Source organism: Mustelus asterias, chromosome 10 (assembly GCF_964213995.1).
Source record: "Mustelus asterias chromosome 10, sMusAst1.hap1.1, whole genome shotgun sequence".
Taxonomy (NCBI): Eukaryota; Metazoa; Chordata; class Chondrichthyes; order Carcharhiniformes; family Triakidae; genus Mustelus; species Mustelus asterias.
The window spans coordinates 56,389,585-56,409,479 of record NC_135810.1 but is presented as its reverse complement, the minus strand read 5'-3'; the positions used below and the strand labels follow the sequence as shown (position 1 = coordinate 56,409,479).

Here is a 19,895-nt window from a genome sequence, read left to right as displayed (position 1 = left end):
AATTTGCAGCTAAAGCTATAATGGAAGGCTTGTAATGGGAATGATCAGGAGAGTTCAGGGTGATACTGGCAAGATGATGGAATGGATAAAATAAAGGCAGATGACACTCCGATCTGGTATAATTTTCTAAACCAAAAAAAAACCCATCTGGCTAGAAAAGTTGGGTGATGTGGAAGAACCAAAGCATTTGAGGGTTTTGGTTTTCAAGACATGAAAATCAGCATGTTAAGTGGATGAGCCCCCAAAAAACCAATAGTATAAGGTAGGTGAGGAATACAAAAATCAATATAATTCATCTATTTAAAAGCACAGCAAGGCCAGTAGTTGGAGCGCTGTGCGTAACTTTGGGCTCCACACTGTAGGGAGACGATAGTAATGGGACAGCGTGAATTTACTAGGACACAACCTTGTATGAAGAAATTGAAATACAAAAGCGCACAAAATATTGGATCTATTTTGATCAGAACAGATGAAATTATTGTGTGATTTCAAGATACTTAAATTTATGAAGGAATAGAATATATGGGAGTCGGATGGCTTCCAGTGACTGGGGAATCTAGAAGAAAGGGGCATGGATACAAGATTAAATAGAAGAGATTTAGCACAGAGGACAAGATAAATATTTTTTGCAGTGATTTGAGGCTGTAGGAGGTCAGAATTGGTGACCGAAGCAGAGTCTGTGCCTATATTTAACAACAAGATTGATAAAGAAAAATGCATTAAAGGATGTGGAGACAGGGGATGAAAACAACATGGACTGGCTGTGGATGGGCTGAGTGGCCGTCCATGTTGTAATTTTGAAATATTCCATCCAAGTAATTCAGTTTTCAATCAAAAATGTTCTGAGATCTGGCTTTGATGTTTTAAAAAAGATTTGGTGTCCGTTTTCAAGGGAAGGTTGTGAATTCTGTTCATGTCTGAAGTTTGTTTGTGTGATGGTTTTATGTATTTATCTGTGCATATTGTTATTCGCCTTGAAGGAACCAGCACTTAATTAACATTTTAAGAATTGGTCTGCTGAATCAGATATAATGTTCTATCTTTTACATGTGCTCGGTGTATTTCTCATTTTTAAATGGCATTTGAAGCAGTTACCTTTAGTTTTTTTAGTTATGTAATTCAGCAAGTATTTCACGATATCACTGGCTCAATTCTCTCATTCACTAAAAGAACAATTGAAAGAAAATCTTTGAATTCAAACTCTTGATTACAGAAAGGTTAATTAATTTGTAAACACAAGCAACTATTCAAATATCCACAAAATTACATATACCTTTCATAAATGTTTATAAAACAAAAAAATTCAGCTACAAAGAAAAACAGCATTGAATTACAGACAACTTGCCTATTCTATTTTGGCACCCAACAGCATGCTATAGATTGTGGACACTTCTGACTGCTCATGGGTCACAGGATTTTTTTGCAGCAGTCAATATCTCCACCCATCTCCTTCTTTCTCTGTCTCTCACACCCGTCACAAACAGGAGAGAGTGGGAGAAATGTGAAAGGGCATAAACCTGTCTTAAGAGGGCATGCAAGGCTGACGTGTTTTAAATGGCGCGGAAGGTCAGGTAATGGCAGATGGCATTGCTAGTCACTCTTGATCATTGTCACCTTATAAGCCAGTTTGCAACAAACTGCAAGATTTGCATAAAGTTTGTAATGTTGTTCACGGTTCAAGAATATGATCACTTGTAAATCAGTTAGTTCAAAGTTTTCTGATTAGGTTGATTTTCTTCCCTGCTTTGATGTTCCTGATCCTGCATATTTATTAATCGATGCCACCAAAGCTGGGAAATGATTGAAATACAGGCTTCTGTTGGAGAGTGGTAGAAAAGGCAGTTCGACATGTTTGTTGTGCAAAATGTGTAAGAGAACTATATCAGTTTCTAAGTGTGAAGGTCAGTAATGAATCTGAAAACATGAGATAATTTTCAATGGCTGCTGCAGGGAGACAATTCTGTTGCGCAGTGTTGGGTGAAGCCCCACTCCGTCACGGAGCCATCTACTATAGTACAATCGTCAGAATTTTGGGAGCACTGCCTACGCCTGTAAGGATACTGACAGTATTTCTAATAATTAGCTGTTCCATGCCTCAGTCCGAATAACCCTTCACCTACAGATCTGAATTTTCCTTTCCTGCTCCCTCTCAATTCCCTCGGAGTTAAATCTTCAACTTTTCTCTTCCCTGCTCCTTCGCGGTTTCATTATCCTCCAATCCATGTTGACAAGTCGATTTGGCTGTGTTTTCCCACGTGTTGCTAAGGAAGATTTTTAATGTAAAGGAGAGGGTCTGTTGAGGAGATAGAACTCAGATCAGTGCTGGTTGGAGAGCAGTCAGCAAAGAGGAGAAATATAGCAGTATGTTGGGGGAGGGTCAGTGTTGGGTATCATAGAATCTTTGCAATGCAGGAGGTGGTCAATTGGTCCATTGAGTCTGCACCAAGTCTCTGGCAGATCATTTACCTGAGCCAAATCCCCCGCCCTATCGCCGTAATCCCACTTGTTTACCCTGCTAATGCCCCTAATTTACACATATTGGGACACTGAGGGACAATTTAGCATGGCCAATCCACCTAACTGCACATCTTTTGACTGTGGGAGGAAACCACAGCACCCGTAGGAAAGCCATGCAGATACTGGAAGATTGTGCAAATTCCATATACGTAGTCACCCAAGGCTGGAATTGAACCAGGGTCCCTGGCGCTTCAAGGCAGCAGTGCTAACCACTGTGCTGCCCTATGTTATCACAATGGGAGGAATGGAACTGTATAGAGATGCCGCACAATAGAATTTATAAACTAGAGTGAATGAACTACAGCCAGAGGGCAGGAGGGGTTAGGCACGATGAAACCCCAGATAGCTTGCGAGTTGGAATGGGAAATGTAGTTTATAAATTCTTGGCATATTGCTCAATGATGGAGGGGAAAAGACTCCTGTCTGGAGGGAGAAATGAAGGACTTTAATATTAAATGGGAGAATGGACTGCTCAGATGTAGTGACTTCACTATGTGCTTCATGGGTTGTTGTTACTCACCAGCTATAGGATTAAGACGGGGAAAGGAATAGAAAAGGAAGGTGGTCATGAATACATACTGGGGAAGAGTAGAGGGAAACCTATTGTTTAGCAAGTGCATATCCATTGAAACAAACTACCTGAAAGAACATGGCTCCTTTCAAATCCAGGATTCTGCAACAAGGTCATCAACCTGAAATGTTAACACTTTCTCTTTCTGATCTGCTTGAGAATTCAGCATTTTCTGTTTTTATTCTTCATCAAATACTTGCAAATTCCTGGGCTGCTTTCTGGTAATACACTCTCGGATCTTTTCAAGGCTGTAATATTCTTCCTGCAGTGGGGTTGCCAAACCTGCTGAACCATACAGGATAATAACATCTCTAATGCATAGTGAATTAGTTGATCTTTGTGAGAACAGCACTTTTGTCTTCTTGTTCCTGAGTGCTGAAGATGTAAAATTAATCAATGATCCCTAATGTTTGGATGCTTGGATGGCAGGGCAAACAGTCCAAGGTAATTGGCATAAAATCCCATGGGCAATAAGACTGATTTAATCAGCAGGCTGGGACACTACCTGAACGAGTTATGGAAACTGGATAATAACTTTCAAAAGGGATATATACTTGAAATGGCCAAATTTACAGGGCAATGGGAAAGAACAGGAAGTGGGCAGAATTGGACATGGCGTTTGAAGAACTGGTACTGATGTGATGGGCTGAATGTCCTCCTGCTATACTGTGTGGTTCTATGTCTGTGAAAGTCCAGTAGTTTGCTGCTGCTTACTGTTTGAGCTCCCAAAAGGAGACTAGCCATTGGATAATGGCTATGGGCCAAGTGCTGGCAAGTGGGATTAGATGGGCAGGTCAGGGCACTTCATGCATTGGTGCAGACTTCATGGGCCAAAGAGCCTCTTCTGCACTGTAGTATTCTGTGATAAGAAATGGGAAGTCTGTCATACATCAAGCTGATTCTCTGTCTTCAAGAGATTGGGAGATAATTGGAAAGGGAAATATGGCAATTTGTTTCTCTTCCTTCAGAGATGAAAATAGAGTATGTTGACAATGTATGTCTGATGTGTTCCCATTTTTTAGAGAATTTCGGATATCCGTATTGGTGCATTGAACTGAATAGGCGCTGGAATGTGGCGACTCGGGGAATTTCACAGTAACTTCATTGCAGTGTTAATGTAAGCCTTACTTGTGACTAATAAATTAACTTAACTTAATTATCTGTACCTCCATATCAATTTGATGTGACATTTAATTGATAGTAATCCTTCAGCTATTGAACATTCGATATTAGCTTGAAGAATTGAGAGTTCAAGATTTCTATACAGGAAAGATTGTCAAAGTTTTTTTTCGAAAGCAAATGTTTAATGACACATTTGGAGTTGGGATGCAGTGTGATGATGAAATCTAGCATGAAGTGAATCCATGTTTCTATATGGTTTACCTGGGCTGTCACTTTCTATCTATATATATATTATGCTATTGTATTCGCGATGTGGAGATGCCGGCGTTGGACTGGGGTAAACACAGTAAGAGTTTAACAATACCAGGTTAAAGTCCAACAGGTTTATTTGGTAGCAAAAGCCACACAAAGTGGTGGCTTTTGCTACCAAATAAACCTGTTGGACTTTAACCTGGTGTTGTTAAACTTCTTACTGTATTGTATTCCCTGCAGGATCTCAACTCTGCTGAAATTAAGAAATGGGTTAGTTCCCCACTGGTTCGACAAGAAAATTAAGGTTGACGAGGGCTGTTGTTCTTGCAACTCTTATGGGCCACATTGTGTCGTATTTCATGAAACACCTTAAGAGTAGGTCACTTGGAGGTGAGGTTTTTATATGTTGAAATTAAAAACTTGCAGCTCTCTATAGTCCTAATGAGCTTATCCAATGAGGAACTGAACCAGATGATGAGTTGACTGACAGTAATGGAGTTCCAACTGTCCTCTTCTCCCGTTGGTTAGGATGGACATGTCTGTATTGTTCCTTAATGTTGTCCGGTGGATTTTGTTGCAAAGTGTACATGTGGACATAAGGTGAGAATATAACTCAATTGAGAGTGCTACAGTAACACATACGGCGGGGCCCTCAATCGGTAGACTTGTGGATTTAAGTAAGAAGTCTTGTATGTGTGTGTATGCATATAGATGCATACATACCTATGTATCTATGTACATTTATTCCACTGTTTAAAACAGGCAGCCACTTATCAACCAAAGAGCGATGATGGTTATCAATCTACAAATTGATAACCATCGGCACGGTGGCACAGTGATTAGCACCGCTGTCTCACAGCGCCAGGGACCCAGGTTCAATTCTGGCTTCACATCACTATCTGTGTGGAGCTTACATTCTCCCTGTGTCTGCATAGGTTTCCTCTGGGTGCTCCGGTTTTCTCCCACAGTCCAGATGTGCGGGTTGGGTTGGTTGGCCATGCTAAAATTAATCGTAGTGTCAGGGGGGATTAGCAGGGTAAATATGAGGGGTTACGAGAATATGGCCTGGGTGGGATTGTGGTTGGTGCAGACTTGATGGGCCAAATGGCCACCTCCTGCACTGTAGGGATTCTGTGAAACCAAAAATGCTGAAAATCTTGATTTTAAAAAAAGAGAAGATACTGAAAATGCTCAGTTGCTCTGGCAGCATCTGTGGAGAGAGAAACAGTTAATGTTTCAGATCTGTGACCTTTCATTAGAACTGGCAAAAGTTAGAAATATAATAATACTCCTTGCGGGGTGGTGGTGAGAAGAGTAAAAGGGAAGTTCTGTTTGGGTAGAGGATAGGATATATTAAACGGCAAAGCATTTCATTATGCAGGAGAAAGAGTGTGTTAATGGGACAATCAAGATACAAAAGATGTGGATAGAAGAGGTGTGAATAGCAGGATGTAGAATAACTATCACCTGGGTGCAAAGGAAATAAGAGAGAAACGGGTGGGTTGTTGAACTCAAATGGGTCCAGAGGATGTAAAATGCCCAGTTGAAAGATGGGATGCTGGCCCTCAAGTTTGCATTGCACTTCATTGGAATGCTGCAGCAGACCAAAGACATCAGAGTGGAAGCAAGGTGGAGCATTAAATGACAGGTGGCTACACTCGGTCAGGCTTGCAGACTGAAAGAAGGTGTTCAGTATAGTGGTCATCCATTCTGTGTATGGTCTCCCTAAAGTAGTGAAGACCACATTATAAGAGTGAATACACTACATTAAATTGAAAGTACAACTAAGTGGGGCCTTGGGCAGTAAGAAAGGAGTAGGTTTAAAGTTTATTTATTAGTGTCACAAGTTGGCTTACATTAACACTGCAATGAAATTACTGTGAAAATCCCCTAGTCGCCACACTCTGACCGATGTTCGGGTACACTGAGGGAGAATTTAGCCTCGCCAATGCACCTAATCAGCACGTCTTTAGGTAAAAGGATGAGCATTGAAGTTCCTACATTTGCATGGAGAGATGTCATAGGAAAGGGAGGGGTTGTTGAGGGTGACTATGGAGTGGATCAGGGTGTTGTGAAGGGAACGGTCCCATTACAATGCTCAAAGGGGAGGGAAAGATGTGTTTGTGATGGCATCACACTGTGGCTGGCTAAAAAGGTGGTTGAACATAGAGGCTGTTGCAGTGGAAGGTAGGATAAAGGGAACTTTTGTCATAGTTCTGGAAGAGGAGGGAAAGGATGAGCGCAGAAGGTGTGTGAAATAGATTGGGCCTGGTTGAGGGCTTTGTCAACTAATGTGGCCATGGGTGGGGGCGGAATGCTGTTGAGGGAAGAGAGATTTATCCGAAGTGCTTGTATGGTCGCATCAATTTCAATGTTCCTGGTTACGGCTCTTCAGTGTCCCATTTGCTTTTGGTCAGAAATTGCAATATAAAGGTTCAATGACCACTTTTGATTTTTAGCTTCCTTTTTCTCGCTGATCATTGTGGAATTTCATTTAATTAAACTCTGTCACTAAGTAACAAATGATTTCAATTTGATCATGCCAATGGAACTAGTTACTGGCCATTCCATAGTTGCAGCATTCGGACTGCAGTTTGCAGGTGATCTCCTTCTTGGTTCCTGGGCTGTTAGAATTACTTTCTCCAGATGGAGAAATTTAGACTCGAAGCTTGGAAGTGTCCTGCTAGAATCTGGTGCACAGAAATGCATTTAGACCGACCGGTGGATTGTGTGTTGATGCAACTTGATTTACTTTCTGGAATTAAAATCCCATGAATGGGAAGATATTCTAAGCTCACTGGTGTGGGTAATGAGAGTTTGTGTTTTATATCACTTCCCAATATGGAGATATTTACATCTTCTCCAGTTCTCCCTTGTTCTTACGGCACTGGATGTCCTCGTGTTTTATTATTTACTAATGAGTGAGCATTGCATTTTGGCAGCCCCAATGGGATATCCTGACTATCCTGTATTTGATTCCTTATCTGCACATCGATTCTTCAAGTAGAGGTCATTGGGTAGCCATCCAGGCTCTTCCTCCCTAACCCAGGGACACTGAGATCAATTCCAGACCTTTTATTACCACTTTGCAATCATCCAATTTTGCACAGGCTAGTGATTGAATGTGGTTTTGCATAGCTCATGTGGGTAAACTAACCACTCTTTGGGAGCACATAACCCTGTGTACTTGCATATCATCTTTAGATGCTTTAGTAGAGGACTATTTTTTTTATTTTGAGTGCTGTTGGCTAAAACTATTGCTTGTCATTCGGTCAAGCTAATGACATTTGTGTCATTTTGTCATTATGACAATATTAAGAATGAAAGTGGTTTGCAGCAGAATTTGCATATTTTGTGACATTAGTAACTCCTAAACAAAAACTTGGCTTTAAAGTTCTGAGCTGTGAATTTTCTACTGCTGATAGCATTACTACACTTGACAAAAGTGACGCTATAATCAATTACTGATGAACCTTTTTCCCTCTTAAAAAGGGTTAAATCTTTGAATTACCACCGTTCTCCTGCCTTGCTCTCTCATCTGCTTAAACTGCGAGGATGGGTTAGCCCGCTCCTCACTAACCAGAACAGTTATGGGTGAACAGTCCCTTTCTAGGTTCTGCCTTATTTCTGCCCTGTTCCTCCTCCCCAAGTTGTGATGAGTCCACCATTTGGCGCCTTGTCAGGCATCCCAGCTAAGATGAGAACTCTTCATGTTGGTGAATCAAATGGGACGGGGACATCTCTGCTAGTCTAGTGGACTACACTATATTGTGCTTATTAAAAGGGTAATATTTGACAAGGTCTTACAGCCATCAGTCTTCTACCCCCGCTAAATATAACTACGTTTGGAAACAAGTAGTTATTATTTCTCCTCAACCTCCCTTTGCAAAATACATGGCAAATATTTGAATCCTAGTTATGTCCAGTCCATTGGACTCATTCACTGGCTGCATCTGAATAGAATATTGCAAGTCTCAAAACTATATCTGAATTAATTCCGGCAAGATTATGCTCTAGTGATTTGCCCTGTACTGTTGCAGCCAAGATCTTTGCATAAGTACACGTTACAAGATTTATTTAGCAAGAGTTTGTTTCTTTGTTTTGTTTTATGTCAAAACAAATTTACTTTCAATTTTTTTTTATATTGTTTTCTGGTAGTCATGTAATTGTTGAGCTTGCAATATTTCACTTTTAGCAGCCCTCCATAAATTCCTTTACTTTTCGTTCAGGCCCACTTCCCGATGGCTGGGAGCAAGGCATTACCCCAGATGGGGAGATTTACTACATAAACCACAAAAACAAGACCACCTCTTGGTTGGACCCAAGGCTTGATCCTCGCTATGGTAAGTGAGCCTTTGCTGCAGATAATGCTTGACTTGTTTTTTAGCTGTCCAGCCAAAGTTTGTAGTATTCCTTGTGGAAAAATTTTAACTGAGCAGATTGCTGTATTTTGTTGTGCTAGTCTCTGACTGGCGGGAGCTAAATCAAAACAGTGTGCAGATCATTGAGCAGGTCAGGCTGGGAAGACAAAAACGCTTTGAAGCTTAACAAGTGTTGACCTAGCGACCACTATGGGCCCCAAACTGGAGAGTAGCTTTAACTCTTTCTTTGCCACAGATGCTAAGCCTGTAATAATGCAACTAATGCTCATCATTTTGTCGTTCCGAGATGATAGGTTTATGAATGTTACAAGCAAATTAATAAATGTACCCAGGTTTAACTCTTGGCAGTTGTTTGGCTGCTTTGATTTCAAAATTGAAGTGCTTAATCACTGTTGCTGCCTGTTCCATTGCATGTCGTCACCTCCGAGGTAATAACTATAAGGACCCTGATGAAGGAAGAATATCTTCCTGAAAAATGTTGCACAGCTGTTGAAGAGCATCTGTTTGCTTTACGGAACTGTTTATAGCACCTTGATGTGCTCGTGTAGATTTTCATTCCTGCTTTCCCTGTGTGGGCCCACAGCTTGCAAGTCTGCGCATAACACTGCCAAAGTATCCCAGACAGGCTTAAGTGTGTGCCAGGACTTTCTTTGCGGTCGGGCACTTAATCTCTTCCAGGCCTTTTGAGTCAAAGAGCTCAAGTGTAACTGAAGGCAAAGCAAAAGAGGGGGGGAAGCATGTGTGCTGGTGCAGACTAGATCTAAAACAAGGCTAAATAGAGACAAGCTGTTAGTTGTATTGAACTTGAAAGAGTTTCCCTCTTGCATGTGAGGTCAGGGACATTGTATTGTGGTTTTCATTTATTTTGTTCTGCAAGCCAAGAACTTTTTTTTCCAAGTTGCTGACCTTCGTTGGCAGCCTGAGCCCACTTTGTACAACCAGTGTGTTTCTTGTAGGGCTCGGTTCTTTTTGCTGATCCATGGTGTAGTTTATAATGGCCAGAATTAGAAATAAGGGCTCTGATTCAGGGGAACACTGCTTACGTCATTATTCTAAATCTGACTACATGCAGTGATCCTTTTTTAAATTACCTTGTCCATTATTCGATTGAGCAAAATATTTCAAATTGACGGAAATAAAACATTGATATTAACCACAGCATATCTTGGGCCACCAAATTGAATATGCTAGTTTAGGACTGATGGTGATATATGACATAACTTAGGGAGCCAGGTGTCGCGATCACCAAATGCAAAATCTTCCATAAGCTAGTGCAATCGGATAGCATTTTAAAACAAAAATTATTTTGGCTTAAAAATTCTTTCATTTCTCATCATTTCTTTAAGAATGATAATTTGAAGTGTGATTAAAACCACTGAAAATGTGTTTATCACAAAAATAAAAAAAATTAATCGCCATCTGCCACCTCTAAGTGACCAGATTTTAAGGTTTTGGAAATAAAGACAGATGGTGCTGGAAGTACTCAGCAGATCTGAGAGGAACTGTGTAGAGAAACATTTTAGATTGTGATCATTCATTAAATTATCGGAATTCACTTTTAAAGAAAATGTAAAGCCATTTTCTCAGTTTCTTAAATTAAAGCAAAAATTGCATTCTTGTAGAAAGTATCCTTTGGTTGCATTTAAAAAGTAACGCCCGTTATTTTCCCCAGTCTTTGCTCAATTCGACTTTCCCACTGGAACCGGAATGGGGTTACAAAGATTCAAGGACTTTAAGATTAGAACAGTAATTCTGCTAATTTTGATAGCCTGTGTGCTAAATACTTTTTGCAGTGCTCTCATTTTTGATATTTGTGCAAATCAGACCCTTTTTACTTTTATACACACCCACTTTCTCATATCCTCGTCTATTCCATCCATACCAGAATTGGTCATTTGCTTGACTTTCTTCTGAGCAATAAAGGGCTTAATTTTTAAATTTGTAACCATTTACTGTCCCTAAATTGCTATACCCTCGCTTGGATAAGACCTGATTTGAACAGGGAATTGCAAGTAGAATTTTTGATGACTGGTGGAAGAGAGCACTTTGTCATGTGAACGCCATACTGTCCTGTGCCAGACTTGGATTGATACAGGTTCAGGTCCTAAATCCAATTCATCTTTCTAAATCCAAGCTTGTCTGGATTTAGCCAGGGTCTAATGAAAGGTGTTAAGGTGTGTTTACTCTCTGGCCAATCTGTCCCATGGGCTTTGGTCTTGTCCTAAGCTTTCTGGCTTTTGGTTGTTCATATTTGCTATTTTTTTCAAAAGTGTTTAAAATTAATTTGGGTTTGTGCCCACTTTTGGCTAATTTTGAAGTTCCTTCTGAGGATATGGTTTTACTTGGTGGGTGGGCAGATATGGTAGCCTTTGCTAAGCTTTTGGCTGGCCAGAGGATGATGCTTAGCTGGAGGTCTGCTCCAAGGATATGGTTGTACATTGTGGGTGGCCCAATATGGTAGCCTTTGCTAAGCTTTTGGCTGGCTGAGGGATATTGCTGGGCTGGAGACCCTCCTACCACTGCCTGTTTTTTGCTGGGCAAAAGCTTAAAACTTGAAAAAAATAACATTTGCATTGAGGAGATCAGTTGACAAAATTTTAATTTATATGGCAAACTTGTATTTTCCACATCATAAAACTAACAGTACTCCATCTGGTTAGAGGGTATATGTATGGACTGTTCCTTGGATGACTGGGTGGCATTCTTGATATAGATGCTGTATTTAAACTATTTTATTAATAGTAAACTTTTTTTTCTCTTTGGCTATTTGAGATTATGGGGTGGGGATTGGGTTGGAAGTGGTCGAAGGGGAAGAGGGTGGTGAAAGAGCAGCAAAGGTTTAAAAAAAAACACATTGCTGGTTTAATTTTAAAGCCTCCCTGAAGGCTTGCAGATGAGCGCACATAGCAGAAACTCCCTCTGGTGATTAAATTAGAGCAGGAGGTTGGGGGCAGGGACCTGCTTCCAGCACAGTGTTTTTACAGCTAATGCAGATCTTGCAGAATGCAAATTGCACTAAAAATTCTGTAATCGCTTTCGGTGGTTATGCCAATTTTAGGCAAACACGCACTGAAACTCCAGGCTGAAGTGAAAGGGAGAGGAATTCTTTTTTTTGATCTTTACTGACGAGTTTGAGAGTCTGGTTGAGGAGTAGAGTGAGGGGATGTTTTCTTCCATGGTTTTCTGTACTGACCTGAGTTGGCTTTGTTTTAGTTTCCTGTATTTTATAGTCATGGAAGTGAGTTAAACTGCATCCTCCTTTCTGCTATTTATGAATCCCAGTAATGAAACAAAAGCAATAGTTTAATGCTCGGGGTTTAATAACTGGTATTGCACCACTGCATTTGCAAAAAGGTAATATAAAATCCCAATATCACTGAAACGTTCAAGATAGGCAAATGGAATATGTAATGGTATCTGAACAGAACAGCTATATAAATGTGTACTGTAAATTTTTAATTGTAATTATAATATTTAATTGTCATATCGGGGGAAAGAACTTCTGACTGACAGCTCATTCATATCTCTATAGTGTTGTTTAGCATGTGATATCTGCCTTCCATGATGGGTTATTTGATGGTTGTGTGAATCTTGCCATTTAGACCGTTACCTGCTTTTCTGAATTGTTTTGCTTCATGGTTTGGTGGAATCTCTCTCGACGTCATTCATAGAATTTTTTATCACCTCAGAGCACACACGCTTTTCGGAGTGCTGCTACAGATTTAAGGATCACAATGCGTATAAATGATTTGGAATTGAGACCAGAAACATAGCTAACAAAGTTTGCAAATATCACATGTGGCAGGGTGGTGGTCGGAGGGGGATAGGGAGATGAGAGTGAAGATTGAGTAACAAATGGTAATTAATGTGGATGAACACAAATCTGAGACACTAAAGAAAGGGGAATAAGGTAAATGCCTCAAATGCACAGTGTGACCTGGTAATATTGATGGATAATAGCTTGAGAACAACAATGCATGTGTGGCTGCAGTGAGACAGATAAGTCGATCTTTGGATGTGTAGCCATAATGAAGAGGAAGCATAGTCCCAAGAGTTGATGGTAAATCTGTGTATGTTACTGAAATGGCATCACATTCTGTACTAGAGCAAATATACCCATTAGATTCTGGCTCTTGTTACTACCAAATGTGTATCAGTTTAGTGATTCCATGTTTTTGTATTTGGAGCAACTAAAATGAATGAACTGGATCAGATTGATTTCATATATGTTGGTTCATCCTCTCCTGCACAAACCTATTAATGTTGTGCACAGGGACAGGCCTCTAGTGAGTCCTGTAACAATCCAAAAATTTCATTTTCCCGGTGGCCCAGTGGGGGAATATGCCACACGGAATTATGAGTAGTAGTACGGACCAGATTTTACAGCCACGTTCGCCCCAAGTCTGAAAAATCCCGCTCCAGGTCAACAGACCCCCCCCCCCCCACGCGCGACGGGAATCGTAGCGAGCGGGATAGTAAAATTCCTCCCGAAGAGTTTCTGCAGGTATTAAAAAAGTAGAGAGTAGCTGAAGTAATGTTGGTCCCTTAGAGATTTAAGACTAGGAATTAATGGGAAACAAGGAAATGGCAAAACCTTTGAACAGGTATTTGGTATCTACCTTGGACAAAAAAAACACGAAAACATCTCAAGGATAGCGGAACATCAAAGGGCAAAAGGTAAGGAGGAACATAAAATAATCACTGTCACTGAAGAAAAAAGTACTAGGAAAGCTAATGAGACTGAAAGCCGACAAGTGCCCTGGACCTGAAGGCATGCATCAAAGGATTTTAAAACTGGCTGCAGAAGTTGTAATTTTCCACATTTCCCTAGTTCTGTGAAGATCTCAGATTGAAAAACCACAAATGTAATGCTCCTATTCAAGGAAGGAGGTGTACAGAAATCAGGAAACTGTAGACCCTTTAGCTTAGGAGGAAAAATAAGAGGTAACATGAAATGCAAAGTTAGCTCCACAAGCTACAAAAATGATGTGGGAGAAAAATCAATATTTAAGAATAGATTAACCTAGTCGATTCTAATATCTTCAGTCGAAGTACCAGATATATGCATCTGCGTTTTCACTACAGATAAAAGAGAGGAAATTAATTTGTAGTGTTCACACTACATTTTAAATTTCAACTGACTCCCCTGTATTGAAGTTGGAAGGTAAGAACGGGTGTATCCCATTCAGTCCTTCGAGCATGTTCTGTCATTCAATTGAAATGTGCTTGTCTAATACGTTAGCCACTTGCCATTTGTGGCAAACTAATGATGCTTATCTTCTATATCTAAAATACAGTGCATTAAAGTTGCAGCCGTGGGTATGAGGAGGGTGTCACACTTTGTCACCTAAACTGTCTAATAGCACCTGAGCTGCTATTAGATAGGAGTGACATATTGGTCAGACTGTGACAATGTTTATCAGAATATAGTTCCATTGTGGACCACCTGCTCAATGAAATGTGAAAAATAGTCCAAGATTTTGTAACTTTCTCTGTTCCTTTACTTTTGGTGCATTTAATTCTAAATGATACATTTAGGTCTGCGTGATTGCTTTGTGCAATCCTTTGAAAGCCAAACCAGCTTTGGGAAAGACCGATTGCGTCTTTCGCCGGGCAGCATTGTTGTGGGTGCTTCTCCAGGCCGCAGAAGTAGCACCTTGGGCCTCCGGAGACTGCTGCAGTGGTCAGTTCGGTGACTGGGCGTGGCGTAGGTTTGCGGCCCTCCCGGGTACAGAGGTGGCGGCGGTCGTGGTGTCCACGGTGCACCCTCGTGGTCGGGGATGTAGGCCTCGAGATTCCGAAAAGCCACCTCCAGCGAGCCGGCAAGCGTCACAATCTTTTGCAGGTCCAGCCCACCTTGTTCCAGTAGATGCTGCTGGATATAGGTCGACCTGATGCCCGTGACAAAGGCATCTCTGATCAGGTCGTCGGCGTTTTGGGCGGCTGAAACGGCCTTGCAGCTGCAGGCTCTGCCGAGTGCACACAGTTCGCGCAGGAATTGTTCAGTCGATTCCCTGGGCTGCTGTCTGCGACTGGCCAGCAGATGTCTGACGTAGACCTCATTCGGCTGCCGGTTGTACTGGCCTTTTAGGAGATCGATTGCCTCCTGGTAAGTTTCCGCGTCTCGGATTATCGCGAAGACGTGAGCGCTGACGCGGGCGTGGAGCACGTGTAGTTTGTCGATGTCGGTTACGATGACGGCAGAGGAGGCGATGAAGGTCTCGAAGCAGCGCAGCCAGTGATCAAAACAGTTTGAGGCCCCAACAGTCTGAGGGTCCAAGTCACGTTTATCAGATTTTAAGAGTTGCTCCATCCCAAAAACTTTTGTAAATAAAATTAATGCACCATCAATTATGCAAAGACTCGTTGTTGCAAAATAACAGGCTTTTATTTACGAAAGAATGGGAGCTAATCCGAACTGAGGCAAAGGGGGCGGGGAGCAGTCGCCTTTATACCCAGAGAAGGGCGGAGTCCCGGATTGAGGCAGCAGGGGCGTGTCCAGGCATATCTCTCAAACAGACAATACTACAGTGGTTCACCACACGGTGTTAACTGAAGAACTTGGTTTTAGTTAGTTGGGAGTTTACGGCTTTCACATGACAGTTGAGGTGCATGAGTAATGCACAACACTGCATTTCCTCCAGTTGGGGTTGGCAAGCTCGGGCATTGCAGCAGCATGCAAATTTATTCTTCCTTCATCCTGATACGCCTGTTGAAACAAGGAGTGGATCATAATTAGTATAAAAGAAGTGATTGCAGGAGGTTGGCCTTGAGCCAAAGGTCTACTAAATATCAAGATAGTATTCAGAAATAGCTGGTGACAGCCAATGCTTAGAGATTTGTCGCTGAGTCTCCTAATGTATCTATTCTGATAAAATTGAGACAGTATACTCTTGAAATTTGCTTTTGTTTAATAAACTGGATCTCACTGTCGAACAGTCAGTTAACAGATTGTCACCATCATTTGGGCGTATAGAACAGGCTTGCTTTGCAGATCAGTGCAAGAGGAATTTTCTGAGGTGTCCCATTGGGGTGTCTTGTACTCAACTAATCTCACTCAACCAATACAAGGACGACGGAAGACAGCATGTATTCAAAGAACTGGAAAGTTTATTGCTAACGCATGCATCAGGAGAAAAGGCAGTTAGTGAGTGCCGACTATCCTCTCTGGCGTAACAGTAAATGTGTGATTGGTATATTCTTCTGAACATTTCAATTCCCCGCCCAACCTATCATCCAAACTGGAGGATCCCATTACGATATTACTCAGTATTACCTTAGCCAATAATGTTCCACCTGTCAACAGGAAAGGAGCTCATTAGTGCATTGTACCTTAAAATTCCTCCCTTGTTGCTAAGAAACCTAACTATGTAAATCCAGTATGTTCAAGGTTATCTCTAACATCTAGACATTTTAATGGGTAAAAGGAGTCAGTTCTTTTGCTTGAATCTGGCCTCCCTTATCAATGTGAAAAATTGTACCAGCCCTGCTAACCAGGAGTGAATATACCCTTCATCAAACGGGTAGATTGGAAAACTTTTAGAAGCTAGTTTCCTGGCTATGCCAATCTGTGTACTGGTCTTGATTGCTGTTGGTTATTCACAAACCTATTTTGAAAAGACTGTATATTTCTTTCATTAGCCAAATCTGGCTATCTGAAAACGTGAATTTAAGTTTCCATGCATGAATTTCAATTGTTGGGTGTGTAACATAACATGCCACTTGTTTACAAAAACAGAAAAATGCTGGAAAATCTCAACAGCTCTGACAGCATCAGGTGGAGTGGACCCGATGGGCCGAATGGCCTAATTCTGCTCCTATATCTTATAAGCATCTGTGGAGAGAGAGTAGAGCAATGTTTTGAGTCTAGATGACCCTTTGTCAGAGCCCCAGCATCTGCAGTGTTTTGCATTTCTGCCACTTGTTTAGCTGGGTGCTGCATTGGCGTGGATGTCAGTTTCACATGCCTGCATTTTCCTAGTCTGAGCAACCCTTGACCCGACCCAACTAGACTTGGCCGGATCCACCAGATCCAAAAACCAGCAAAGATCCAAACTCCAACACTGACTCTGTCTCGAGCTCGCCAGTTTTGAGACACTGTATGCTAATATATTGCGTATATTTTGTAGAATGTGGTCAGTACAGTGACTTGATCACCACCAGTTTAGTGAGCATTGAAATCCTATTGGACAACACAAATTAGATCATCCATACCTCAACTCCATTCATCTGACTTGTGTTCTGTAATTTTCCGACAACTTTATTTGATAAAAAAACAAACCAATTCAAAGTTTCAGTTAATCTAGCTGGGTCAATAGAAATGAACACTTCCAGATTTTACACTCCTTTTTATGCAAAATGCTTCCTGATTTCACACCTCCAAAGGCTGACTCTTAATATGCTCTGAAGCTGGTTCCAAAATTAGATCCATTTCAAGCGCAAAATAGCCAGTTTTCTCCCATCACCAATAGTTACTTATTTACCTGACCTCCAGTGCTTGTCCTGGTACAGTCACTGCATAGTTTTCTTTTCCTAAATGTTGTCATGATCCAACCTGAATTTTTGGATTTGCTTTTGAACTGAGCTAGATAATGAGACAACCTTCCAAGTGGCTATCCTTCAATTTTCCACAGTTTAATTTGGAGTGAGTCCAATGAAATTACCTTATCTTAAGCACCCCTTCTATCACCAGTCCAGAAAATGAAAAAAAACTTAAGCACATAATCTAGTCAATGTCTCAACAATTGCATAGTGAGAATATCTTGTTTTATTTGTTTCAAAGCGACATGCTGTATTGAAAATGATTTTTAAATTGCATTTGTTGAAATGATCTTCCAAAGTGGCCAACCTTAATTAATCCATTCGCTTTACTCTGGGGTCACCAGAGACCAGTGCACTGGAAGCTGGCTGCCCCAGTGCTGCACAGTAAGCACAATATGAAGGTAACTCATAAGCAACTCACTGACCCCTGTAATGATTGTGGCAAGGAAATGGCAAATATTACCTTACACCAGAAAACTTAAGTGAGGAAAAACCAGGAAATTGTGGTCCTATTAGTCTAACACATGTTCTGGGAAAATTATTGGAATCTATTATTTAAGTCAACATGACGAACTGCTTGGAAAAAATTGAGCTAATTAGAGCGCCAACATGGATGCGTAACGGTTGGTCATGCCTAAAGTATTTAATTAGATATTTTTGGCGAGTTTACTGAAATAATGGATGGCAATGTCTAGGGATGTCATTTATATGGACATCCAGAAGGAATTCAGTAAAATTCCACTTGAGAGACTGTTAGATAAAATTTAAGCTCATGGAATTGAAGACTGGTAGAAGGTTGAGGTGGTTAGGAGATTGGTGAGGCACAATATGACAGAGTATGAACAATGGGAATGTACTAGAATTGGAAGGAATTGACTGATCATATCCCAAAAGGATCCAGGGGTCTCAGCTATGCAATATATTAATGCTTTGGATAACATGCATCTAGATTGGTAAGAAGTATGGGCAATATAGTGACAGATGGATTTCAGTGCAGGCAAGTGTGAGGTCATCTATTTTGGATCAAAACAGGATAGCAAAATAGTGTAAATTCACTTTTTTTTGAAAAGTAAAAGCTAAGAACTGTGGCAGTCCAGAGAGATTTAAGGGTTCATTGACACATCACTAAACTGTAATAGTCTTATGCAAATAATTGAAAGACTAATGGAATATTTGCCTTCATATCTGGACGGCTATGGGAAGGGGAGGAGGTTTTGCTATGGCTATTTAAAAAAACCCTGGTTAGATAACTTGCTATATTGGGCAGCGCACTTTAAAAAGAATACATACTATATCTTGAAGAGTGCCGCACAGAGTGTTTATTTTAATTTACTCCTTCATGCCATGTGGGAGTCACCGGCTAGACCAGCATTTATTGCCCACCGCTAATTTCTCTTGAAGGTGTGGTGAGCTGCCACCCTGAGTCACTGAGGTCTGAGTGTTAAATAAAGAAGAAATCCGAGTCAGTTTATACTTTCTGGGCAATAGAAGGTTAAAGGATGATTTGATTGAGGATTTTGAAAGGAATTGACAGGGAAGACATAAAATTTCCCTGTTGCCCAGGCAGTCTTGGACCAGGGAACATAACCTTAAAGTCAGAGCAAGACCTTTCTGGAGAGGATGTGAAAGGGTAGTTGTAGTTTGAAACTCCTCCCACAATGTTGCTCATCAATTGCTGAAACCCTTGTTCATGAATCGGTACCTCCAGATTGCCTAGTCAATAACAGACTCATTTCAATCCTAGGAGTATGTCCTCTGCTGACAGAAGTACTGTAAACCTTTTATAATCCTGCAAAGGATATTGGTTAATATTGTATTGCTGAGATTCGGGTTCAAACAAGTTTTTTTTTTGCTGTCGAGCTTAATAACTAGTTTCATACCATTATAGGCTCGTTTCCAATCAGTAGATAGGATGGCCTGACAGTCTTTTTTTTTAAGAAAAAGACTACACTCCTAGCTCACCTCCCACATTCCATCCTCTGTAAACTTGACCATACAAAACTTTGCTGCCCAGGGCTAAACTTTCTCAAGTTCTGTTCCCCCATCACTCCTGTGCTCACTGATCATCTATGGCTTCTGGTCAAGCGACATCTTGAATTTAAAATTCTCATCCTTATTTTCAGCTCCTTCCATGGCTTTGCCCTTCCCTGTCTCTGTAATCTCCTCCACTCCACAACCTTCTGAGATTTCTGCATTTTAATTCCGGCTGCTTGAGTTTTTGTCCATGCCTTACCTTGGCCCTAATCTGCAAGACCTCCCTATATCTCTCCACCATGCTTTCCTCCTCTAAGATGCTGCTTAAAGCTATTTCTGACACAGCTTGGGTCACCTAACAATATCTCTCTTCACTGTAAATCAATTAGATTAGGTCCATCATTAATTAGTCACAGCTCCTGATTATTCCCACCTGTGTTTTAGCCATTGCCTCTGGCTCCCTAAGCTCCTATTTTGATGTCGTATTTTGTTAATGCTCTTATAAGAAGCCTTGGGATGTTTCATTACATTAAAGA

General features: G+C 40.9%; 1 protein-coding gene across 2 annotated transcripts in view; it reads left to right on the top strand.

Moving 5' to 3' along the window:
* The window catches only part of yap1 (Yes1 associated transcriptional regulator), a 128,025-nt gene that overhangs the window by 79,121 nt on the left and 29,009 nt on the right, over nucleotides 1-19,895 (top strand). The window contains exon 3 of one of the 2 annotated variants that reach the window (XM_078221755.1): nucleotides 8,692-8,805. The exons of the other annotated variant lie outside the window; for it this stretch is intronic. Within the exon in view, the coding sequence (XP_078077881.1) occupies nucleotides 8,692-8,805 (114 nt within the window). The remainder of the gene's footprint in view (nucleotides 1-8,691; nucleotides 8,806-19,895) is intronic. 2 annotated transcript variants of the gene reach the window in all.